Here is a 24,990-nt window from a genome sequence, read left to right on the forward strand (position 1 = left end):
TCCACTTCAACCATGGAAAAGGAGTCCTAAAACTTTCTTTTAAAATATTTCTATATTTATTTGACTGCAATGGGTCTTGGTCACAGCACTCAGGATCTTCAATCTTCCTTGTAGCATACGGGATCTAGTTCCCTTACCTGGTATCCAGCTTGGCCTGCCGCATTGGGAGCATGGAGTATTAGCCACTGGAGCACCAGAGAAGTCCCAGGAGTCCTACAACTTTCTTGAGCTATAAATTGTTGACCCCTTTTTGAAATATATGAAATTATTTTCACCCATAAAGTTACACCAGAGTCATCCAAAATTAGGCCTAAATAGATTTCATTAGATCTTAAACAAAGGAGTACATCTCTCCTTCAGTGTGTTAGGAAGGGATACATTCAAAAGTGGGTGACAAAAGAGCCTGAACAAAATAGCTGAAAACAGAGAAGATTGTAGTCTCACTCAAACCTGCAAATGTATCGCAGAAAATCTTTATGATACTAATGTACCTTTTCTTGTAATGAGAAAAAATATTAAATGGCTAGGGCCACAGGAACTTTAGATGTTCAAAGAGAATTTTCTAAGAATTTCATGTAAAATATAACCTACACATATATTGGGAAAATACATAGAGTACAAAGGCATCTATTTGTATGGATGATAAGAAGTCTCAGACATGCCATTTTCATGAAAAATGATTTTTTAAGGATAGGCAAGACTTCATTACAATAAAATGGGAGGAGAGTTTATAATTAAAGGAACAGAAAGTATCAAGACATGAAGTAGGGCAAACAAGGGCAAGGATGTCTTAGGAAATTAATGATCTGTCTTGACGGGAATGTAAAAGGAGTATGGATTAGCGCTGCAGGGTAACAGAATAAATTGTTTGGTTGTGCATCTAATTTGGTAGTGCATTTGAAATAAAGGTGTTTGTCTGTTTCACTTACCTAAGACTGTTTAAAGATTATAGGTAAGTTTCAAAATGGGAGTGTCTAAGAACTTTCAATTCCTCTCAAAGATTTACCAGTGATCAAGTCAAACTCATTACACTTATTAATGTATAAATTGACTGGAACTGAGTATTTGCATTAAGGAGTATTTGTGTATAAAATCATATAGTAAAAAAGCACTGACTTCATTAAAATAAATATACTTACACAATATTTAATTTCATAAAAGCAGATGTATGCTCAAATACTAGATTGGTCTCTTTAACAAACTATTGGGCTCCTTTGTACTTAATGGGAATGTTACATATACTTTAAAATGCTGAGCAATATAGTCAAATAAGTCTAGGATTTTTACTTTCTCTTTTTTCCAAAGATTAAATGTTTTTATCCACTAACAATAACCTAGTTACATCCACACTAGTCATGATACTAGTCATGCCAGTGTTTATAAATACAGTAGAATCACTGAAGATATTTTTGCCCTCCAAAATAAATAAATAAAAGCTATATGCCTTATGGAACATCTTTAATGAAGAAAGAAGAATAAAATGATGGCAACATTTAAAAGATGATGAAAATCTAGACAACATCAGATTTGAAGGGAAATTTTGAATAGTTTGTTCTTTCTAAAAAATAAAAAAACAAGATATATATTAGTAGATTCAAGAGCTTAAACTTTGAGGAACAGGTAGTTGGGTAATATGCAGTTTTCTCAGGCAACCTCCTGGTGCCGCTGTTGACCAAAGGGAAGATAAGCGTTTTCAGTTGTGCAGGAGTGGCCGGCAGTGTTTTCTTTCTTGCTTTGTCCTGTACACATCGGAATGCAGACGTACCTCCTGCAAATAGTACCCTCAAATCACAGAAGTCCAGGGTGCTGTGTTGATTATTTAAACATTCCAGAGACATCTTGAAGAGCAGCTTCCCAGAGAGTTCAAGAAATGCTTAGGAGCTTCAGAAAAGCTGAAACAATGAAAAGTCAGGTACTGTTTCTCTTCCTGCTGTCATTGTTGCGCGGGGCAATCTCCCAGCAGATCCAGTACTCAATTCCAGAGGAGCTGGACAAGGGCTCAAGGGTGGGGAACCTGGCTGAGGATCTAAGGCTCAGTGTCCAGGAGTTGCCAGCTCGAAAACTGCGGATTAGTGCCGAGGACTTTTTCAGTGTGAGAGCCGAAAATGGGGATTTGCTAGTGAGTGGCAGGATAGATCGAGAGAAGATTTGCGGGAGAAAATCTGAGTGTGCTGTAGAATTTGAAATGGTTGCTGACAATCCAATGACTATTTTCCATGTAAGTGTTGCAATTCAAGATATTAATGACAATGCACCACGTTTCATTGCAAAAAGCATTGACTTGGAAATCTCTGAGTTAGCCTTACCAGGGGTAAAATTCCCTCTGGATTCTGCGCAAGATGCAGATGTAGAAAGTAACTCACTGAAGAAATATTTCATCAGCCACAATGAGTACTTCTCTCTGTCAACGAAGAAAAGTCCTGATGGAAGTAAATACCCAGAGTTACTGCTGGAAAAACCTCTGGACAGAGAACAGCAGAATTCCCACCATTTAATCCTGACTGCCGTGGATGGTGGGGACCCTCCTCTAAGTGGCACTACCCTGATCCGGATACAGGTCACTGATGCCAATGATAATGCTCCAGTGTTCAGCCAGGACACTTACAGGGTTAGCCTCCAAGAAAATGTGCCCCGGGGAACCTCCGTGCTGCAGGTGATGGCCACTGACCAGGACGAGGGCATTAATGCAGAAATCACCTATGCCTTCCTCAATGCCCCAGCAAGTACCAGCTTCCTCTTCATTCTCAATCCAAATACTGGTGACATCACAACCAATGGTACATTGGACTTTGAAGAGACAAGTAGATACATGTTGGGTGTTGAAGCCAAGGATGGAGGAGTACACACGGCTCACTGTAATGTTCAGATTGAAATTGTTGATGAGAATGACAATGCCCCAGAGGTGACATTCATGTCCTTCTCTAACCAGATTCCTGAGGGCTCAGACCTGGGAACTGTAATAGCCCTCATTAAAGTGCAAGACCAGGATTCTGAGCAAAATGGTTTGGTAACATGCTATGTTCAGGAAGAAGTTCCCTTCAAATTAGAATCCACCTCTAAGAATTACTACAAACTAGTGATTGATGGTGCCCTAGACCGAGAGCAGAAGGCAGAGTACAATGTCACCATCGCAGCCACTGACAAAGGCAAGCCTGCCCTTTCCTCCACTACAAGCATCACCCTACATATCCGCGATGTCAACGACAACGCTCCAGTTTTCCACCAAGCCACCTATGTGGTACACGTGGCAGAAAATAACCCGCCTGGCGCTTCTATCGCGCATGTCAGCGCCTCCGACCCTGACCTAGGGCCCAACGGCCACGTCTCCTACTCCATCGTGGCCAGCGACCTGGAGCCACGGGCGCTGTCGTCCTACGTGTCCGTGAACCCGCAGAGCGGCGTGGTGTTCGCGCAGCGCGCCTTCGACCATGAGCAGCTGCGCGCCTTTGAGCTGACGCTGCAGGCCCGAGACCACGGCTCGCCCGCGCTCAGCTCCAACGTGAGCCTGCGCGTGCTGGTGGGCGACCGCAACGACAACGCGCCCAGAGTGCTGTACCCGGCGCTGGGGCCCGACGGCTCGGCACTCTTCGACACGGTGCCCCGCGCCGCGCAGCCTGGCTACCTGGTCACCAAGGTGGTGGCAGTGGACGCAGACTCTGGACACAACGCCTGGCTGTCCTACCACGTGCTGCAGGCCAGCGAGCCCGGGCTGTTCAGCGTGGGGCTGCGCACGGGCGAGGTGCGCACGGCGAGGGCCTTGGGCGACAGGGACGCGGCCCGCCAGCGCCTGCTGGTCGCTGTGCGCGATGGGGGACAGCCGCCCCTCTCGGCCACCGCCACGCTGCTCCTGGTTTTCGCCGACAGCCTGCAGGAGGCGCTGCCGGACCTCAGTGACCGGCCCGCGCCCCCTGACCCCCAGGCGGAGCTGCAGTTTTACCTGGTGGTGGCCTTAGCCTTGATCTCGGTGCTCTTCCTCCTGGCAGTGATTCTGGCGGTCACCCTATACCTGCGACGCTCCTCCAGCCCCACTGCCTGGGGCTGCTTTAAGCCTGGTCTCAGTTCAAAGTCTGCACCTGGGGTTCTCCCCAACTACAGTGAGGGAACATTGCCCTATTCCTACAATCTGTGCATTGCTTCGCAATCAGCTAAGACAGAATTTAATTTTCACAATGTGACCCTGGAAACGGTTCCCCCTGGGGATCTCCTAGGTGAAGATCCTTCTATGGATATAGGTACCAGTAATGAAGACCCCCAAATCGCCTATGATTCCTCTTTTTCACATCAGGTGAGTTTTTGCAGACTTACTTAACTTTTACTGCTGTATTTTATTTTCAATAGTGCATCATTAGTTTTGGTCCTTGTTCATTGTTCTAGTGATGGTAGTGGGAGAGGAGGTATATTGGATGGGTTGAGATTGGTTTCTTGATTGCTCATTAGTCTTGATGGTTAATTATTACTTATTGTTACTTCTCAATTTGTACTCTCAGCATTTCTATACATCAGCAAATCCTGCTACAAACAGCTTTTTCTGTCACCGCCCTTAGTAATAGCACTGCCCTTACATAGTTGATGTGCAATATACCTTTTTTCAAGATTGTAAATGTACTAACATTTCTTTCTTAAGTTAAAATTTTTGTTCTTCATCAAATACAGTTTAGTTGTTTATCTTTTTCTGTGATGTATTAATATAACCTTCAATAATTAAGTCTCAGCACTTTTTTGCTTTTCATATGTAGCAAAGACTGACAGGTTTCATATTTGAATCAGTAACTTTGGGTCTTTTTTCCCATTTTGTAAACTGTCAAGAGTAATTTTCTTGACCATCCTTAAATTATTAGTTTTTATACCCTATCTACTTTGTCACTGCTATCATGAGGAATGTAATGGACATTTTGTTGTATACAGAGACTTTTCCATAATTTTTTAACATAGACTTCTAATAAGTGAGTCAGATTTTTTTCAAAACAATTTTATTTTACCTCCCAACCCCCAAAAAGTTGTGGGTCTTTTGAGGACTGTGAAAAATACCATCAGCCTACTCTCCAAAGTCAGAGAATTTTTAAAGCTCTGAATAATTAATGGAGTTTTGAGTCTGATCAAAATTTATGAGTAATTTCTAGAAACTAAATATTATGTGAGTAGTAATCAAAGAACTGAGTACTTGCTGCTTTATCTCAAATTTTCTCAGATTAGTAAACTGCTCTAAGTATTCATTAAGAAAACTATAAAACATGCAATGATTATATAATTATTAAAATATTTCCTTTTTACCAATTATTTCTAAAATCAAAACTAAAGTTATAAGTAATAGTAAGATAATACCTTCTGGGTGTGTCCTAATGTGGAGATCACTGAAACACCATATGCTCTTTATAGTGCTTCAGTTTAACTTTTCTGTCTTTTTACCTTTATTACTTCTTTTAACATCAGTTATATATGCATTCTTTTAGGTTTTGCAGCTTCATTAATGACTCCTTCGTTAAGTATTGAAAAATTAATCGAGTATATACTCAATGAAATGTGCTATTCTAGAGTTTGAGAACTCACTGTGAACATGATCCTCACAGATACAACCTGTGGTCGTGAATCTTATATAAAATTAATGAGCAAATATCCTTCCCAAACCTATTATCATATTTGTCAAGCCCATTTGCAAAGGGGTAAAACTAGCTCTTAAACAGTAGATGTTTTCTAACAAGGGAATTAAAAACTTGCCCCAGATTTTAAAGGGTCAATCATGTGAGAAAACTTGTTTCTGTGTAGGTTGAGACTAGAACCCAGATCTCCAACTGTCTTTTCAACTATTTATTCTTCTATTCTTCAAGTATAACCTTGTTTTGGGGAGGGGTAAACATATCTTTTTTTCAATGCAAATTGAAATTGAGCTATGAGAATAAGTAATGCAATAAACTTAAAAGAGGTAGAAAAATTCTTGCAAAAAAACTTGTCTCTGGAAAAATAAATTACTTTATCAGCCTTAATGTACAGGAAGCTTTGGATCAGTTATAGATTTTCGCTACAAATTAAACAGCAGATGTTTGGTTTTGATTATTTTGGAGAAAACTGAACATGGAAAGGAAATGGTGTGCAAGCGATCCTTTCTTTACCAAGAATAGATTGCAGTAACAGGTTAGGACTCTGAGTGTCGCTGTTCACCAATCGGGGGAAAAAAGAACCAGGAATTTAATCCGTACCACAAGATTTCTGCATCACAACGCACTAGCTTTGGGGTTTTAGAAAGCGTCTTCGAACTGGACCCCCGAGAGCTCCAACATCCAACGGTGAAAGTACCTTATCCTAGACCCCAAAGATCCTGGGAATCCCCAAGCCTCCACCAAGGGAACACTCAAGCGCAAGCTATTCCGCCGCGGGGCTGTCATGGCGTCCTCTCCTTTCTGCCCAAACTGCAGCCGGCTAATCTGGATCTGTGTTCTCCTGGGGGCCCTATGGAAAATCCGGGCCGAACAAATCCGCTACTCGGTGCCTGAGGAGCTGGAGAAGGGCTCCTTCGTGGGCAACATCGCCAAGGACCTGGGGCTGGAGCCCCAGGAGCTGGCGAAGCGCGGAGTCCGCATCGTCTCCAGAGGTAGGACGCAGCTCTTTGCTCTGAACCCGCGAAGCGGCAGCTTGGTCACCGCGGGCAGGATAGATCGGGAGGAGCTCTGTGACAGATCTCCCAAGTGTGTAGTAAACCTAGAGATTCTCTTAGAAGACAAAGTGAAGATTTTTGGAGTTGAAGTGGAAATAATTGATGTTAATGATAATGCGCCTGACTTTGGGGCAGAGCAAAGGGAAATAAAAGTCGCTGAAAATGAAAACCCTGGGACAAGGTTTCCTCTTCCTGAAGCTTTTGATCCGGATATAGGAATAAACTCCCTACAGGGTTACCAGCTCAGCTCGAATGTCCACTTCTCCCTAGACGTGCAAAGCGGAACTGATGAGATTAAGTATCCTGAGCTGGTACTGGAGCACGCCCTGGACCGTGAGGAAGAGGCAGTTCACCACCTCATTCTGACCGCCTTTGACGGAGGCGACCCGGTTTACTCTGGCACTGCCAGGATTCTTGTAACACTTGTGGATACCAACGACAATGCCCCGGTATTCACTCAGCCCGAGTACCACATCAGTGTGCGGGAGAATGTGACGGTGGGCTCCAGGCTACTCACTGTAAAAGCCACTGATCCAGATGAAGGGGCCAATGGAGAAGTCACATACTCTTTCCGGAAAGTAAGAGATAAAATATCCCAGCTCTTCCAGTTGAATTCTCTGACTGGGGACATAACGATATTGGGAGGTTTGGATTATGAGGACTCTGGATTCTATGATATAGATGTAGAAGCCCACGATGGACCTGGTCTCCGAGCCAGAAGTAAGGTACTGGTGACAATTCTGGATGTAAATGACAACGCTCCAGAAGTCACAGTTACATCTCTCACCAGCTCTATCCAAGAAACTTCTTCCCCAGGCACAGTAATTGCACTTTTCAATGTGCATGACAGTGATTCAGGAGAGAATGGCCTTGTCACGTGTTCCATTCTGGATAACCTGCCATTCACACTTGAAAAGACCTATGGAAATTATTATCGGTTGTTGACACACAGGGCTCTGGATAGGGAAGAGGTCTCAGAATATAACATCACTGTAACTGCCACTGACCACGGAACTCCGCCATTGTCTACAGAAACATACATCTCACTGAACGTGGCAGACGTCAATGACAATCCACCTGCCTTCCCTCATGCTTCCTACATGGCCTACATTCCAGAAAACAACCCCAGGGGAGCCTCCATCTTCTCTGTGACAGCCCATGACCCTGATAGTAACCAGAACTCAAGGGTCACTTACTCTCTGGCTGAAGACACACTGCAGGGGTCGCCTCTCTCCACCTATGTCTCTATAAACAAGGACACTGGAGTCTTGTTTGCTTTGCAGTCCTTTGACTATGAGCACATTAGAGACCTGCAGCTACTGGTGACTGCTAGTGACAGCGGGGACCCACCACTCAGCACCAGTGTGTCTGTGAGCATATTTGTGCTGGACCAGAATGACAATTCACCCGAAATCCTATACCCCACCCTCCCCACTGATGGTTCTACCGGTGTGGAGCTGGCACCCCGCTCTGCAGAGCCTGGCTACCTGGTCACCAAGGTGGTGGCAGTGGACAGAGACTCGGGACAGAACGCCTGGCTGTCCTACCGCCTGCTCAAGGCCAGTGACCCAGGGCTCTTCGCGGTGGGGCTGCACACGGGCGAGGTGCGCACAGTGCGGGCCCTGCTGGACAGAGACGCACTCAAGCAGAGCCTGGTGGTGGCCGTCCAGGACCACGGCCAGCCCCCTCTCTCGGCCACCGTCACGCTCACTGTGGCTGTGGCTGACAGCATCCCAGACATCCTGACTGACCTAGGCAGCCTGAAGCCCTCAGTGGATCCTGACGACTCAGGCCTCACACTCTACCTGGTGGTGGCGGTGGCCGCGGTCTCCTGCGTCTTCCTTGCCTTTGTCATCGTGCTACTGGCGCTCAGACTGCGGCGTTGGCACATGTCGCGTCTGCTCCAGGTTTCGGGCAGCGGGTTGGCTGGCGTGCGGGCGTCTCAGTTTGTGGGCGTGGACGGGGTGCGGGCTTTCCTGCAGACCTATTCGCACGAGGTCTCGCTCACCGCGGACTCTCGGAGGAGTCACGTGATCTTCCCGCAGCCGAACTACGCGGACACGCTTATCAGCCAGGAGAGCTGTGGGAAAAGCGAGCCTCTCCTGATATCTCAGGATTTACTGGAAACAAAAGGTGAATCCAGTCTTAATCAGGTGAGTCAAATCTTGCCACACTGAAACGTAGGGAGAGAACTCCATAAATGTCTCCAATTATATTTCATATATATGTGTGTGTGTGTGCATATATCGATCAATAAAACACTTCTTTTTTAGTATTATGTTGCTTTAAAGTGGAAAGACGGATGATCCTTCAGTAACGATCCGTAACAGTTACTATACCTAAAAGTTGTTATTTATCCTTTGTAATCTTCATTTGGTCACAGTGTCAGTAGCAATTTATTAATTTTATACGTGTAACATCTCACATCTTTAAAGCCATTATTCTTTAGACATTACTGAAAGAATAGACTAGAATTATGAATAGGAAGCAATTGTGTAAACTCATATTAACATATTATCTTATATGAGGCTATTGTTTCATCTCCATTGAGTATTTTTAAATTTCCTCTTTTTACACCCTACTGTGTTTTGCTTGAAATTTGCTTTTCTTTCCTTTGAGACAGGTGTTTTCCATTATGCTTAAACAATAACAATTTATAAATATTGGATATATTTAAATTTTGGATATCACTTTCACACGGATAGTTTCTCAATTGGATTGGTACATTTCACATATTGTGTTGTACAGTTTGTGACATGCAGTGACTATGTATGATTTCTTTGGTGCAGGTGATTGTCAAAAATATTACTCATTTAATTCCACTCATTTAATAGATTGCAGAAGTGATTTTAATAACTTCTAAATTACCTATTATGGTATCACTGTGAGACCCTTTTTGATTTCTAAGGAAAGCTTAATTGGACTATGCCTCAATTAAGCTTAAGAAGAAGAGTTTGAGTTTCTAAATACTTTTGTCTTCATGGGAAATTGTGGTGCAATCCATAGAGTAAAAGAAGAATGTGTATGATACATGTAACTGGCATGGGGAGCAGAAAAAGAAAATACTGATAATAAATGTATATTGAGAAGCAAATCGTATGTGAGGAGAGATCATTTAAAATAGTGAAGCTTAAAAATATAATTTGGAAATATCAGTTGTCCTGAGACTATGACAGACATATTTGGATTCTTGCATTAAAAATGCATTTCTAGAATCAGAGTGATACATCTTTTTTTTGGTGCCTAGGAGGTTGGTAGATTATTTATAACTAGTATAACATGAGAAATACATTGTTGTTTGAGTGGACATTGGGTTTCTTTTAGAAAATAATATTTCTGGTTAAATTGTTACACAATTATATCATGGGATAGTACATAACTATAAGAAATTAAAAATAGAAAACCTCTTTATGTACTACTGTCAGAAAATGTTATCTTCAAGAGATAATGAGTAAAAGAAGCAAGATGTAAAACATGGAATATTGTTTATTTCCTTTTGTGTCTCCCTATAAAGGGAGAACATTTATAAAATTCTGCTGAATGATTCAAAACATACTAATGGAGTGACACACTAAAAACAACACTGATTTCTCCTGAGAGAAATGTGTTGTTGAAAGCAGAGAGGGAGAACCTGGAAAACATGACGTGTAACTTTTGAATCTGGAACTTTATGAATGTATGCCTATTTAAAAACAAATACTCCTTATAAGTTTAAAAAAAAAGAAAAAAATAGTTTTTTGCAACACCTTTAGAACACATTAGTGCAGTTTCTAGGAAAAACCTCTGGGCGTCGCTGTAGGTCAAAAGAAGGGAGAGAAGATCATCAGAGACGCATTTGGGAGCCTCTAAGAGAGTGACTTCCTGCTCAAACCAACCACACAGAGGAGGCCAGTACTGGTTTGGATACAAGAAACAAAAGCAGGAAAAAGTGACCTTACCCCGGATTTTGCCACCCCGGAGGGCTTATTTCTCCTCCCAATCAAGAAGCAGAGCAGCAGTGGAGGGAGACGGGATGAGGCTGAGCGCTGAGACGAGCGGCCGGACGCGGTGGCGGCAGGTACTGTTACCGTTCCTGCTGTCTTTATTCCGCGGGGCTCTCCCAGACCAAATTCGCTACTCAATTCCCGAGGAACTGGCCAAAAACTCGGTTGTAGGAAATCTTGCTAAAGATGTAGGGCTCAGTGTCCCAGACTTGTCGGCCCGGAAGCTGCGGATTAGCGCGGAGAAGGAATATTTCGTTGTAAAACCTGAAAGCGGTGAATTACTTGTGAGTAACAGAATAGACCGAGAAGAGATTTGTGGGAAGAAGGCTTTGTGCGTTCTGGATTTCGATACTGTCGCCGAAAACCCACTGAATATTTTCCATGTAACAGTAATAGTAGAGGATATAAATGACAATACTCCACTATTCAAACAGAGTAAGATTGATTTAAAAATTGGAGAATCCACTAAGCCAGGTAAAACATTTCCACTAGACCCGGCACTAGATTCGGATGCTGGTCCTAATTCACTGCAAAGATATTACCTTAATGACAATGAGTACTTTGATCTCACAGAGAAACAGACTCCAGACGGAGGTAAATATCCTGAGCTGATTCTGAAACATTCTCTGGACAGAGAAGAACAGAATTTTCATCAACTGCTACTGACAGCTGTAGACGGTGGGGACCCACCCCAGAGTGGCACCACCCAGATCCAAATCCAAGTCACAGATGCCAATGATAACCCCCCGGTGTTCAGCCAGGACGTGTACAGAGTCAGCCTGCAAGAGGGTGTGCCACCTGGCTTCTTAGTACTTCGAGTGACAGCCACCGATCAGGATGAAGGAGTCAACGCGGAGATCACCTACTCCTTTCATAACGTGAATGAACAAGTGAAACAGTTTTTTAACTTAAATCAAAGAACAGGAGAAATCACTTCAAATGATGATTTTGATTTTGAAATTGCTAATAGTTACACTCTCCGTATAGAAGCGAAGGATCCTGGAGATCTAGCAGCCCACTGCAGTGTCCAAGTCGAAATACTTGATGAGAATGATTGTGCACCTGAAGTGATTGTGACTTCAGTATTTACTCCCCTACCAGAGGATTCACCACCAGGAACACTGATTGCCTTGATAAAAACTAAAGATAGAGACTCTGGAGAAAATGGGGAAGTTGACTGCCAAATTTTGGGAAAGGCCGAGTTTATATTGAAATCTTACTTGAAGAACTATTACAAGCTAACGACTGACAGGACCTTGGACCGAGAGGAGATCTCAGAATATAATATCACAGTAATGGCCACCGACAGAGGCAAGCCGCCCCTCTCCTCTAGTATAACCATCACCCTGCATATCGCAGATGTCAACGACAACGCTCCGGTTTTCCACCAGGCCTCCTATGTGGTCCACGTGCCAGAAAACAACCCGCCTGGAGCTTCCATCGCGTATGTTAGCGCCTCCGACCCTGACCTAGGGCCCAACGGCCACGTCTCCTACTCCATCGTGGCCAGCGACCTGGAGCCACGCGCGCTGTCGTCCTACGTGTCCGTGAACCCGCAGAGCGGCGTGGTGTTCGCGCAGCGCGCCTTCGACCACGAGCAGCTGCGCGCCTTCGAGCTGACGCTGCAGGCCCGCGACCACGGCTCGCCCGCGCTCAGCTCCAACGTGAGCCTGCGCGTGCTGGTGGGCGACCGCAACGACAACGCCCCCAGGGTGCTGTACCCGGCGCTGGGGCCCGACGGCTCGGCGCTCTTCGACACGGTGCCGCGCGCCGCGCAGCCCGGCTACCTGGTCACCAAGGTGGTGGCAGTGGACGCAGACTCTGGACACAACGCCTGGCTGTCCTACCACGTGCTGCAGGCCAGCGAGCCCGGGCTGTTCAGCGTGGGGCTGCGCACGGGCGAGGTGCGCACGGCGAAGGCCTTGGGCGACAGGGACGCGGCCCGCCAGCGCCTGCTGGTCGCTGTGCGCGATGGGGGACAGCCGCCCCTCTCGGCCACCGCCACGCTGCTCCTGGTTTTCGCCGACAGCCTGCAGGAGGCGCTGCCGGACCTCAGTGACCGGCCCGCGCCCTCTGACCCCCAGGCCGAGCTGCAGTTTTACCTGGTGGTGGCCTTGGCCTTGATCTCGGTGCTCTTCCTCCTGGCTGTGATTCTGGCGGTCGCCCTGCACCTGCGACGCTCCTCCAGCCCTGCTGCTTGGGGCTGCTTTAAGCCTGGTCCCTGTGTCAAGTCTGCACCTGGGGTTCTCCCCAACCACAGTGAGGGAACGTTGCCCTATTCCTACAATCTGTGCGTTGCCTCTCAATCAGCTAAGACGGAATTTAATTTTCTCAGTATCACCCCAGAAGTAGTTCCCCCTCAGGATCTCCTCTGCGAAGATACCTCTTGGGTACCAAATACTAATCATGGAGATGCTGGAGTCCCATTTGCCTCGGATACTATTTTAAAGGTGAGTTTTAATTCAGTTCACTTATTTTGCGGTTTCAATGTTTCTTAACAAACCACCTGAGTGGAGTAGAAGTCTTCAATTCATATTTCATTGTTTTGTAGGTAGAATTTAAGGTTCTTTTGCCTAAATATCTTAGTCTTATTTAAGCAAATCTTTGACATAGGTTACCCATCTTATGGGTGGGATTTATTTATCCGTGTGGGTGCTCAGTTGCTCAGTCGTGTCTAACTCTTTACGATCCTATGGATGTAGACCGCCATGTTCTTCTGTCCTTGGGATTATCCTGAAATACTGGAGTAGGTTACAGTTTCCTTCTCCAGGAGATCTTCCGGACCCTGGGATCGGACTCACCTCTTGCATCTCCTACATTGGCAGGGAGATTCTTTACCACTGAGCCACCTGGGAAGCCCCTTATTTACCCATAGTTACAAACCTTTCTACTTAAGATACTTCATTTTCTTCCTCATGTTTACGTTCATTCCCTCTGAAAGTTTATAACTGTTGAGACCTTAAGCTATTTGTTTCTCCTTCAGAGTCTTTATATTAGTTTTATTCATTTTAGCTATGCTTCCTCTTAGAATTATAGTACTTATGAGTAAAGAGATCTCCCAGTCTCACTAGTTTGGGAAACTGAGAACCAAAGAAAGAAGAATTTTACTCAATGATATGGCCAGTCAACAGCAGAGCATAGGTAGGACTGATATGAATACCACCACTCTAAGCGTCTTTACAAGCTAAATGTCTTGGGATCCCAGATCTATTTTAAAAGGTCATGCAAAGTTTGAGGTATGCAGTGTCTGCTAATAAGAATGTGTTTAATAAATGGGAGAAATGTTTTCTCTGTCATGTACAGTAACAAATTGCTTTTGAAAAATCATACATTGAGAAAATTTTTGTGACCTTTTCTCACACTGTTTACTTAAAACTTCATTTTTAAAATTTTCTAGATATAAATGTAAAATACTTTTATTTTCTTCATTTTCCTGTGAGATGTCTTTAAGTAAAAATTGCTTCTCTCACTTAATGGACTCTCTGAAATCGCCTTTCTTTTTAGTAATGACATATTTCTTTTTTGTACCATATAAAGATGATAACATTAAATATCTGTCTTAATAGAAAGGCCACTTACTGCCTGCTCAATGATAAGTATCTGGACTTGTTTTTCTGTTTGGGTGATGAACTAAATCCTTTTCAGCCACAGTCACTATACTGATATTCCCCAGGTGTCTGTAACTGTAAAACATCTAACTCCAATTTAGACATAGTAATTAGAAAATATACATAATGCATAGTTAATTCAACTCAAACTCTCAGTGTGATATAGTGTAGCTGCCATGTACTTAGTGTGAAAATCTTGAAACTTTCTCAAAGACATCAGAAGTAACAAAAAGTAAAAAAACCCTAAAAACCCTTTATTTCCTATGCATATGACAACTAATACAATTTGCATAATACTGTGGGCCTTTTTTCAAAGGTCTATTGAGAGCTAGGATTGTTTTCTTGGTGTTCTTATGTACAAATGGGCATATTTTCATAAACATATCCTAATTAAAAATGAGATCTTAAAGCCTACAAAAACTTCTGATGTCCTAATTAGATGGGCTCAATATAAATAAGTGAATAAAGGGCATAGGCTCAATGGCACATTAAAGAAAACTTTCTAAAAAAGTAAAAAAAAAAAGAGGGAGTGGATATATGTATACTTATGGCTGATTCATGTTGTATTTAGAAACTAACACAACATTGTAAAACAATTATCCTCCAAATAAAAATTCTTAAAATAGTAAAAGTGCCAATTCTCAGGCCTGACTCCAGACTAACTGAATCAGCAGTTCTGGGGGCACCAGCATTTCCTTTGTAACAAGCTCTCGAGTGACTCTCCAGGTGACTCTCTCACAGGCAGAAGGGGGGAGAACCAGTTCTGCCTGATCTCCAAGCCACCCCTTACCCCAGACCAAAATCTATGTCTGGTCCCTCTCCAATCTATATGATGTGCATGGCTCATCAGAGTTTCTGCCATAAACCAAATAAGAAGCAGCCTCCCCCCATTTGAACAATGGGAACACCCTCTAATCACTTAATTCTCTCCTCAAAGATTGAATGAATAAGAATTTTTTAAAAAGTAAGAAAGAATCAATAATTATATTAATCAGAATTAATCTTGTAGAAGTCTTTTGTTATTTCAGAATTGAATCTTATTTTGATATAAACAATGTCATGTAATCTATTAAGGATGCAGAAAATTATTAGAAATAAAATATAATTAAACATTTTTGGCATGAAAACAGAATTGCTGTAGTAACTAGTTAGAACTCTGAGCGTCGCTGTTCACCAAGTGGGAAAGAAGCTGCCGCTGATGCGATCAGACTCTGCTCCTTCCGCACAAAACACCCGCGGATCAGAGAAGCTCCTGGGAAAAGTCGCCCTCCCGCACCCCTCTTCTCATAAAGGAATTGTTCCTGTTGGCTTTAGAGAAATAAGGAAACAGCAGGCTGGAACCAGGACTAAGAGAAAACTGGTCTGAGAGGCAATGGCGGATCCACTGAGGGGTTGGGGCTGCAGTGAGCCGTTCCTGCTCTTCATGCTCCTGGGGACGCTGTGGGAAGCTAGGGCCGGGCACATCCGCTACTCGGTACCAGAGGAGCTGGACAAAGGCTCCTTCGTGGGTAATATCGCCAAGGATCTCGAGCTGGAGCCCCGGGAGCTGGCGGAGAGCGGAGTCCGCATCGTCTCCAGAGGTAGGACGCAGCTCTTTGCTCTGAACCCGCGAAGCGGCAGCTTAGTCACTGCAGACAGGATAGACCGGGAGGAGCTCTGCGCTCAGAGCGCGCGGTGTCTAGTGAGTTTTAACATCTTGGTTGAGAATAAAATGAAAATGTTTGGGGTAGAAGTAGAAATAACCGATATTAATGATAACTTCCCGCGTTTCCGGGATGAGGAAGTAAAAGTAAAAGTCAATGAAAATGCGGCGGTGGGAACACCATTAGTACTTCCCTTCGCTCGAGATGCGGATGTGGGTGTGAACTCCCTCCAGAGGTACCAGCTCAGCTCCAATATACACTTCTCTTTGGATGAGAAAAGCGGAAGAGATGGACAGAGATATCCAGAGCTGGTACTGGAACAGCCCTTGGATCGCGAGAAAGTAGCTGTTCACAATCTCCTACTCACAGCTTTAGATGGCGGAGACCCCATACTCTCTGGTACCACGCACATCCACGTAATGGTCCTCGATGCAAACGATAATGCTCCCCTGTTCACCCAATCGGAGTACAGAGTGAGTGTTCCAGAGAACATAGCTGTTGGCACTCGGCTGCTCACACTAACTGCTACGGATCCAGATGAGGGAATAAATGGGAAATTGACATACTCTTTTCGCAATGAAGAAGACAAAATTTCAGAGACTTTCCAACTTGATTCCAACTTGGGTGAAATCTCAACTGTGCAACCACTGGATTATGAAGAATCCAGATTCTATGACATGGAAGTGGTAGCTCAGGATGGAGGTGCTCTTCTTGCCAGCGCTAAAGTACTAATCACAGTACAGGACGTGAATGACAATGCGCCTGAAGTACTCCTTACCTCTCTGTCCAGTACCGTCTCTGAAGACTGTCTTCCAGGAACCATAATTGCGCTGTTTAGCGTACATGATGGTGATTCTGGAGAGAATGGCGAGATTGTGTGTTCTATTCCCAGGAACTTGCCCTTTAAACTGGAAAAGTCAGTTGATAATTACTATCACTTATTGACAACTAGAGCCCTGGACAGAGAAGAGATCTCATATTACAACATCACAGTAACTGTCACTGACTGTGGAAATCCACCACTGTCTACAGAAAACCACATCTTCCTGAAAGTGGCAGACATCAACGACAACCCTCCCATTTTCCCTCACACCTCATACTACACCTACATCCCAGAAAACAACCCCAGAGGCATCTCGATCTTCTCTGTAAATGCCCACGATCCCGACAGCGGCAACAACGCCCAGGTCACTTATGCTTTGGCTGAGGACAAATTTCAGGGAACGCCTCTGTCATCCTATGTGTCCATCAACTCTGACACGGGAGCCCTGTATGCACTGAGGTCTTTCGACTACGAGCAGGTTAGAGAACTGCAACTGTGGGTGACAGCCAGTGACAATGGAGACCCTCCACTCAGCAGCAATGTGTCCCTAAGCCTGTTCATCCTGGACCAGAACGACAATGCACCTGAAATCTTGTATCCTGCCCTCCCCGTCGATGGCTCCACGGGTGTGGAGCTGGCACCCCGCTCTGCAGAGCCTAGCTACCTGGTCACCAAGGTGGTGGCAGTGGACAGAGACTCAGGACAGAACGCCTGGCTGTCCTACCGTCTGCTCAAGGCCAGCGAGCCAGGACTCTTCACAGTGGGGCTGCACACGGGCGAGGTGCGCACAGCGCGGGCGCTGCTGGACAGAGATGCGATCAAGCAGAGCCTGGTGGTGGTGGTCCAGGATCACGGCCAGCCTCCTCTTTCTGCCACAGTCACGCTCACCGTGGCTGTGGCTGACAGCATCCCAGATGTGCTGGCCGACTTGGGCAGCCTCGAACCCTACACTGACCCTGACGACTCAGGTCTCACTTTGTACCTGGTGGTGGCTGTGGCCTCGGTCTCCTGCGTCTTCCTCACCTTTGTCATCGCACTGCTGACTCTCAGACTGTGGCGCTGGTACACGTCGCGTGCCCTGCAGGCTTCGGGCATCGGGTTGGCAGGCTTGCCCGCCTCTCACTTTGTGGGCGTGGACGGGGTGCGGGCTTTCCTGCAGACCTATTCGCAAGAGGTCTCGCTCACCGCGGACTCTCGGGGGAGTCACGTGATCTTCCCACAGCCCAACTACGCAGACACGCTCATCAGCCAGGAGAGCTGTGAGAAAAGCGAGCCTCTCCTGATACCTGAGAAGATAAACGCAAAGGAAAGAGAGCTAGAAGTTCTTCAGGTGAGTTTTCTTTTTCAGTAGGGATGCTTGGAGTGTTTTCATTTGTTTTCATCATTTTTCTCCCACATTCAAAATCGCTTAATTATGTAGTGAATCATTATTTATTTGGTTTATTTACTGATGAACTTGATTTAATTTAATAATTGATGTTTTCTCCACTTGTTTTCTAATTATACTTTGAGTTTAATGTTTCTTTCTAGAATATGTGGGTTTTTTAGAAACTCTAGCTGATCTCCAGATGCTTAAGTGAAGCAAGGATTTTTTTTTTAAAGTGGCTATACATAATCATTTTATCCAAACACTTTCTTATACCAGAACTGATTGTTAATAGTTGTTTGATTAGTCCAAATTGTTAGATGTAATGTTCTCTTTTGAATATTTGCCTAAACACCATAGTACATATGTTTGGAAAAAGTATTCCACAGCATTGGTATTTTAGTACCTGCAATTTAGTAATAATAATAATTTGCATAAATCAGTGGAAGAATATAGAAAACATGATGAATATCAGAAAGACAGATTAAATTTATAGTGATGATAATATCTGTGGCATGCTAAAATCTGGAAAGCTTGGGTTAAATTATGTAATAATTGGACATGTGTATTTGTTGAGAGAAGAATTCAATAAGATGGAGCCTTTGAACTGTGGTTTAGAATAAATTCTGTAATGCTTCTTAAAATCTCCAAATAATTAGATACAGTCATTAAATACAAATATGCCATACACTTGGCATCTTCTGGTTACACACAACCCCTCCACTTTGCAGGATCAATATGGACATAAATGTTTGCATTTCTTCAAGTGCAGGTACAGTTCCGCTTTATTACAAGAGTTTAAGATCTGTATTTGGAAAGTCAATTAATGGAATAAAATTCAAATGATGAAATAAAATAAGACAGGACAAGAGAAATTAAAGATAAAATCCTCTGTCTTTGTTTTATCCTCCTCCCTCCCTAATGTGCAGCGTATATCTGCATTACTGGCTAACCAGAGCTCCTCAGAGATGGGAATGCCTGCCTGACTGTAAAAATCAATATTTTTTTTCTTCTGATGCTATCTGTGTAACTTCTTAAAAGAATAGTGCTCTTTCCCAGCTCTGTAGGGGGTCACAGTGACTTTCTGCTTGCTTTGTACTGCTTACCTGGACCATGGATCCCTGGTGAACTTTAGACAAAATATCAGTACATTATTTTTATATATGATCCTTTGTCTCAAAAAATGTATATTACTGTAACTTCAACTTCTAACAGGTGGAGCAGTTCTCAGAACTTTCTGAGAAGCTGCTTCCTTGGTTATAATCCTCAGTTTGGTTTGAATAAAATTCCCTTTTTTTTTCTTCCTAACTTAATAGTTAATTAAATCTTCACTGACACAACTTTAAAAAGACTTGGAGTTTAAAAAATTATTTCTCAGGGATGTACTCATCTTAAACTATGAGATTTTTCTGATGAAATACCACTTATTGGTCTGTGTGTCTCAAATTTCATGAATATGTCTTATATAATGGAAGAATTGTGTGCTCTACTCATTTTTGCATATGGTTTGCTGGAGATGATTTTTAGATCCTTTTTAAAAAAAGATTTTTCAATCTTTTAAATTCTGTACTTTAAACAACTTGAACATCAGCTGCAAATTATGAATAAATAGGGAAAATGGGAATAAAACATTATTAACAGACCCATAGGTTACATTACTTAATAACATGAAAGGGTTATCATGCATTTGGGAATGTGGGACCACTTGATTTTTCTTTTTTAATATTTATAAGAAGGGAATCTAATTATATATGGGTAATTTTGACCTCACTGCATACAGTGTGCAGACTCACTGAATAGTGAATTCATCCAGAGTAGCAAGAGAATCTCTGTGATAGGTACAGATGTTATTCACTCATGCATGAAAACTCACTTTCCATTATTTTTGAAGTAAAAGAATACTGTATAAATTTGGGTATATGCTCTAGGTTCTTTTTCATGCAATGGGAAAAAATATTTTCTATATCTCTATAAACTAGAATAGCCTTTACATAATAAAATATTTGATCTACACACTGTGAGTGTATATACTATGTATACTCTATACTCTTAAATATTTGAATCTTCAGTTTCATATGTGTTGTGAAAAAAACTTCCCTGTACTAACTGAAATGTTCATACAGTGGTAAAAAAAAAAAGAAAGAAAGAAAGGGGAGGCACTTGCTCAGTCATATTTTGAAGCAAAGTCTTGTTATTTTATGTTCATATAGAGATACCAGTGAATTTCTGTTTAGAATCCTGGACAAATGAGCTTTTCCACTATAAGATGAGTTCTACATTGTTATACATCTTCAAGCTTTATAATGATAATGTATTATGTGGTTGAAAAACTATTTCTGAATTAATATTCTAAGATACCTATCAGAAACATGGAAATTGGAGTGCTTATTGATATGGAAGAGTGTCAATAACAAAGAGTTGAGATAATCAGATAGTTAAAAGGTGACCAAGAAAAAGTGGAGTACCTAGATCACTTTCTCTGGAATATATCTTTATGAGGATTCATACTTCACTTCCAAAATCCAAATAATTCACCATTGCTGAGCTACATAAGAAGAAACAGTACAATTAAAGACAATGGTTAACATAGTGTGGAAAAAAATAAGCTTAGTGAAATAGTTTTAAAATCATGGTCATTTAATAAAAATAGACTTGGAAACTAAAGAAAAGAGAGTTTCTTGTTTCTTACCACACTTCTGTTTTATAAGGACAACCAATCTCCTTGCTATCCATCAATTATTTGGAGAAGATTATAACATCTATCTTTATAATGGGATAAAACTAAAAGCTGTGAGATTTATAACTTTTATAAGTTAGAAGGAAAGAAAGAGCGAAATAACAACACACAGCAAGGTATTTCACGAATTTTCATATACTTTCTGCCACCACTTTCATTTGTGTCACTTTCCAGATATTACTTTATTTGGTTCTCAATTTTACTAAGGCACACAGGAAAGATGTTATGGCCTCTGTGTGAAATGGAAACTAAAAGCACGATGATGCCAATAAACATCTTCAGCAAGATACCTCTGGCTTTGAGGAATAAAAATCACCTGATTTGGAGGCATAAAGTTCAAGTTCGAAGAAATTATAGCGAGAAAGAAGATACAGTAAATACTTGAAATGCTAAAATCCTTATAGCATGGGAAAAATGAGTATCTATATCAGGGCACAATGGACCTGTCTTCTAGCCTGCTCTGTATTTGGAGCTGATTTAGTAATCACTAACGCAGTTCTGCAGCCGAGTCGCGGGGTGCCGCTGTTGCCTAGTGCTGAATAAAAAGTATCGGCTCCTCCTGACGCAAAGGAATCGCCTGTGGACCGCGAAATCGCGAGATCTGTGCACTTTCAGCTTTTCTGCGGCGGAAATATCTGTGCGAGAATCGGTCTGTCAAGACCTGTCAAAGAGTCTCTCCTGCTCAGAAATCCTTGGGATAATTTAGCGGTCACAGCTCTTCTGAATCAGAAAGGCAAAGGCGCGGAGGTTGGAATGGGAAACCGCTTGGGACCGAAGCTCCAGGCTGGGCGGAGGCGAATGCTGTTTCTCTTCCTGCTGTCTTTGTTCAGCCCGGCGTTTTCAGAGCAAATCCGCTACACTATTCCAGAGGAGCTGGCCAGGGGCTCGCTGGTGGGGAACCTCGCCAAGGATCTGGGGCTTGGCCTGCGAGATTTGCCTACTCGGAACCTGCGGGTTAGTGCAGAGAAGAAATTCTTCACAGTGAACACCGATAACGGAGACTTACTTGTGAGCGACCGTATAGACCGAGAGCAGGTTTGTGGCAGGAAATCAATGTGTGTTCTGGAATTCGAAATGGTCGCTGAAAAGCCTTTGAACTTTTTTCATATAACCGTGGAGATTCAGGATGTCAACGACAACCCACCGACCTTTAGCCAAAATGTCACTGAGCTGGAAATCAGTGAACTGACCCCAACTGGAGCCGCCTTTGCCCTGGAATCTGCACAAGATTCAGATGTAGGTGTCAATTCCCTGCACCAGTACTACCTCAGCCCTGACCCCCATTTCTCTTTGATCCAGAAGGAGAACCCAGATGGCAGTAGATACCCGGAACTGGTAGTGAAGGCTCCCCTGGACAGAGAAGAGCAGTCCTGCCACCACCTGGTCCTCATGGCTATGGATGGGGGTGAGCCAGCCAGAAGCTGCACTACCCAGATCAGGGTAGTCGTGGCAGACGCAAATGATAACCCCCCAGTGTTCACCCAGGACGTGTACAGGGTCAGTGTTCCAGAGAACCTACCCCTGGGTTCCTCTGTGCTAAGAGTGATGGCCACTGACTTGGATGAGGGCATCAATGCCAGGATCACCTACACTTTTATTAACGTTGACAAGGCAGTAAGACAACTGTTCAAGCTGGACAGTAAAACAGGGGAACTCACCACCGTTGGAGGACTGGACTTTGAAGAGAGAGAGAGCTACACAATTGGGGTGGAAGCAAAGGATGGTGGACATCACACTGCCCACTGCAAAATACAAATAGATATTTTAGATGAAAATGACAATGTTCCTGAGATAACCCTGGATTTTGAATCTAAATATATAAAAGAAAACACTGAGCTTGGGACTGTTGTTGCTTTGATCAAAACGCATGACCTAGATTCTGGATTTAATGGGGAAGTCTTATGCCAAATAAAAGGAAATTTCCCATTTAAAATAGTTCAAGATACAAAAAACACATACAAGCTGGTGACTGAAAGAGTCCTAGATCGAGAGAAGACTCCAGAATACAATGTCACTATCACAGCTACGGACAAAGGCAAGCCGCCCCTTTCCTCTAAAAGAAGTGTCACCTTGAAAGTCGCCGACGTCAACGACAACCCTCCGATTTTCCACCAGGCCTCCTACATGGTCCACGTGCCAGAAAACAACCCACCTGGCACTTCCATCGCCCAAGTTAATGCTTCGGATTCCGATTTGGGGCCCAACGGCCAGGTCTCCTACTCCATCGTGGCCAGCGACCTGGAGCCACGCGCGCTGTCGTCCTACGTGTCCGTGAACCCGCAGAGCGGCGTGGTGTTCGCGCAGCGCGCCTTCGACCACGAGCAGCTGCGCGCCTTCGAGCTGACGCTGCAGGCCCGCGACCACGGCTCGCCCGCGCTCAGCTCCAACGTGAGCCTGCGCGTGCTGGTGGGCGACCGCAACGACAACGCCCCCAGGGTGCTGTACCCGGCGCTGGGGCCCGACGGCTCGGCGCTCTTCGACACGGTGCCGCGCGCCGCGCAGCCCGGCTACCTGGTCACCAAGGTGGTGGCAGTGGACGCAGACTCTGGACACAACGCCTGGCTGTCCTACCACGTGCTGCAGGCCAGCGAGCCCGGGCTGTTCAGCGTGGGGCTGCGCACGGGCGAGGTGCGCACGGCGAGGGCCTTGGGCGACAGGGACGCGGCCCGCCAGCGCCTGCTGGTCGCTGTGCGCGATGGGGGACGGCCGCCCCTCTCGGCCACCGCCACGCTGCTCCTGGTTTTCGCCGACAGCCTGCAGGAGGCGCTGCCGGACCTCAGTGACCGCCCGGCACCCCCTGACCCCCAGGCTGAGCTGCAATTTTACCTGGTGGTGACCTTGGCCTTGATCTCAGTGCTCTTCCTCTTGGCGGTGATTCTGGCGGTCGCCCTAAGTTTGCGACGCTCCTCCAACCCTGCCACCTGGAGTTGCTTTCAAACTAGTTTTTGCTCCAAAACTGGACCTGGAGTCCTCCCCAACTATGGGGAAGGGACTTTACCTTATTCCTACAATCTGTGTGCTGCCACACATTCCTCAAAGGCTGAGTTTAAATTTCTCAATATAAAGCCTGAAAATGCTCCACCACAAGACCTTCTATGTAATGAAGCCTTTTGTCTTGAAAGTAACAGTAATGACGATCTCCAAGTGACTTCTAATTCAGTCAATTTGCAACAGGTGAGTTACTTCAAAACCTTTTCCTCCCATAAATATCATTAGGTTTCAAGTTAAAAAGTATGCAGGCTAACTTTAGCAGTTTTTGGTGTTTTATTGATTCTTCTGGGCATAAAATGGGGATGAGAGGGTGTTTTAGAAATTCTTTGATCACTTATCTGTGTTGCAATAGTTCTTTCATAGAATGTCACTTAGTAATACTCTTGAAATTTCTATTAATTCTAAAACTGTCTGTCCAGAAACATTTTTAATATGCTAGTACCTTACATTCTCACTGTAAGATGTTATTTACATCTATCTAGACAATTAAGTGGTTTACATAAATTCAGTGTAGTCAGTCCTAAACACTATGTGTTATACATAATATAAATATAAGAATACTTTTTCACGGTAGCCTATATATTTTCACTTTCATTTTGCATTTTCTTTAAAGTATACACAAATATTGGCTAAATAGTGCAGTTCTTAATCTATGTTAATAAAAATAGGTAATAACATCTAAAAATGACAACTCCTGTAACGTAGTGGTGGATTGGTTCTAAACATGTTCGTGGTTGTTGGTGCCCTTATTGAAAATTAGACAAATATAAACGATGGTGGAGTGTGGAGTTCAAAATTTACAGAAAAGTGTAAAAGTATTTGTGTTCTCCAAGACCCTAAGAGATGTCACAAAAATAAGCATCATTCCAAGGAACATTTAAATTTTCAGAATACGATATTTTATTCTTCCAAATGCTTTTCATTCTCGGGGAGAGAAATATTGAGTGTCATCTATGCAGATTTAGCAGAAATAAGGCCCTATGTATTGATGGTTTCCGCAGAACGGTGCAGTATTAAGTTAGGACTCTAAGCGTCGCTGTTCACTAACCCGGGTAAGGAAAGCAGTGAGAACTCGAGTTATAGCCTCAAAGCACAAAGCAGATTATACAGGAAAAGCTCTGCCGCTGCGCAGAAAGTCTTCCCTAAATCGATTCGCATCTGATCGCTGCTTGTTTACTGGCCTTGACCGC

At 43.8% G+C, this 24,990-nt stretch overlaps 5 protein-coding genes across 5 annotated transcripts; all 5 read left to right on the forward strand.

Moving 5' to 3' along the window:
* The first annotated feature begins 1,900 nt into the window (after positions 1-1,900).
* Positions 1,901-6,285, forward strand: LOC138086312 (protocadherin gamma-B1-like). Its single transcript, XM_068981104.1, has 2 exons — positions 1,901-4,285; positions 6,238-6,285. Exons 1-2 carry the CDS (start codon positions 1,901-1,903, stop codon positions 6,283-6,285), a joined length of 2,433 nt encoding a protein of 810 aa, XP_068837205.1.
* A 15-nt stretch (positions 6,286-6,300) lies between these two features.
* On the forward strand, positions 6,301-8,826 carry LOC138086313 (protocadherin gamma-A4-like). Its single transcript, XM_068981105.1, has one exon. It carries the CDS (start codon positions 6,379-6,381, stop codon positions 8,824-8,826), a length of 2,448 nt encoding a protein of 815 aa, XP_068837206.1. The 5' UTR covers positions 6,301-6,378.
* Positions 8,827-10,661: 1,835 nt separating this feature from the next.
* Positions 10,662-14,315, forward strand: LOC138086314 (protocadherin gamma-B2-like). The gene is made up of 2 exons (XM_068981106.1): positions 10,662-12,922; positions 14,306-14,315. Exons 1-2 carry the CDS (start codon positions 10,662-10,664, stop codon positions 14,313-14,315), a joined length of 2,271 nt encoding a protein of 756 aa, XP_068837207.1.
* Positions 14,316-15,612: 1,297 nt separating this feature from the next.
* On the forward strand, positions 15,613-18,057 carry LOC138086315 (protocadherin gamma-A5-like). The gene has a single exon (XM_068981107.1). The coding sequence runs from the start codon at positions 15,613-15,615 to the stop codon at positions 18,055-18,057; it is 2,445 nt and encodes an 814-aa protein (XP_068837208.1).
* A 3,505-nt stretch (positions 18,058-21,562) lies between these two features.
* LOC138086316 (protocadherin gamma-B3-like) lies at positions 21,563-24,025 on the forward strand. The gene has a single exon (XM_068981108.1). The coding sequence runs from the start codon at positions 21,563-21,565 to the stop codon at positions 24,023-24,025; it is 2,463 nt and encodes an 820-aa protein (XP_068837209.1).
* The last annotated feature ends 965 nt before the right edge of the window (positions 24,026-24,990 follow it).

This window comes from Capricornis sumatraensis, chromosome 9 (genome assembly GCF_032405125.1).
Source record: "Capricornis sumatraensis isolate serow.1 chromosome 9, serow.2, whole genome shotgun sequence".
NCBI lineage: Eukaryota > Metazoa > Chordata > Mammalia > Artiodactyla > Bovidae > Capricornis > Capricornis sumatraensis.

Excerpts from the sequence above, each read along its gene's own strand:
- LOC138086312 (XM_068981104.1), top strand. The coding sequence starts at position 1,901 with ATGAAAAGTCAGGTACTGTTTCTCTTCCTGCTGTCATTGTTGCGCGGG. Across the intron at positions 4,286-6,237 it reads ATTCCTCTTTTTCACATCAG|AAAGCGTCTTCGAACTGGAC; the intron begins GTGAGTTTTTGC and ends TTGGGGTTTTAG.
- LOC138086314 (XM_068981106.1), top strand. The coding sequence starts at position 10,662 with ATGAGGCTGAGCGCTGAGACGAGCGGCCGGACGCGGTGGCGGCAGGTA.
- LOC138086315 (XM_068981107.1), top strand. The coding sequence starts at position 15,613 with ATGGCGGATCCACTGAGGGGTTGGGGCTGCAGTGAGCCGTTCCTGCTC.
- LOC138086313 (XM_068981105.1), top strand. The coding sequence starts at position 6,379 with ATGGCGTCCTCTCCTTTCTGCCCAAACTGCAGCCGGCTAATCTGGATC.
- LOC138086316 (XM_068981108.1), top strand. The coding sequence starts at position 21,563 with ATGGGAAACCGCTTGGGACCGAAGCTCCAGGCTGGGCGGAGGCGAATG.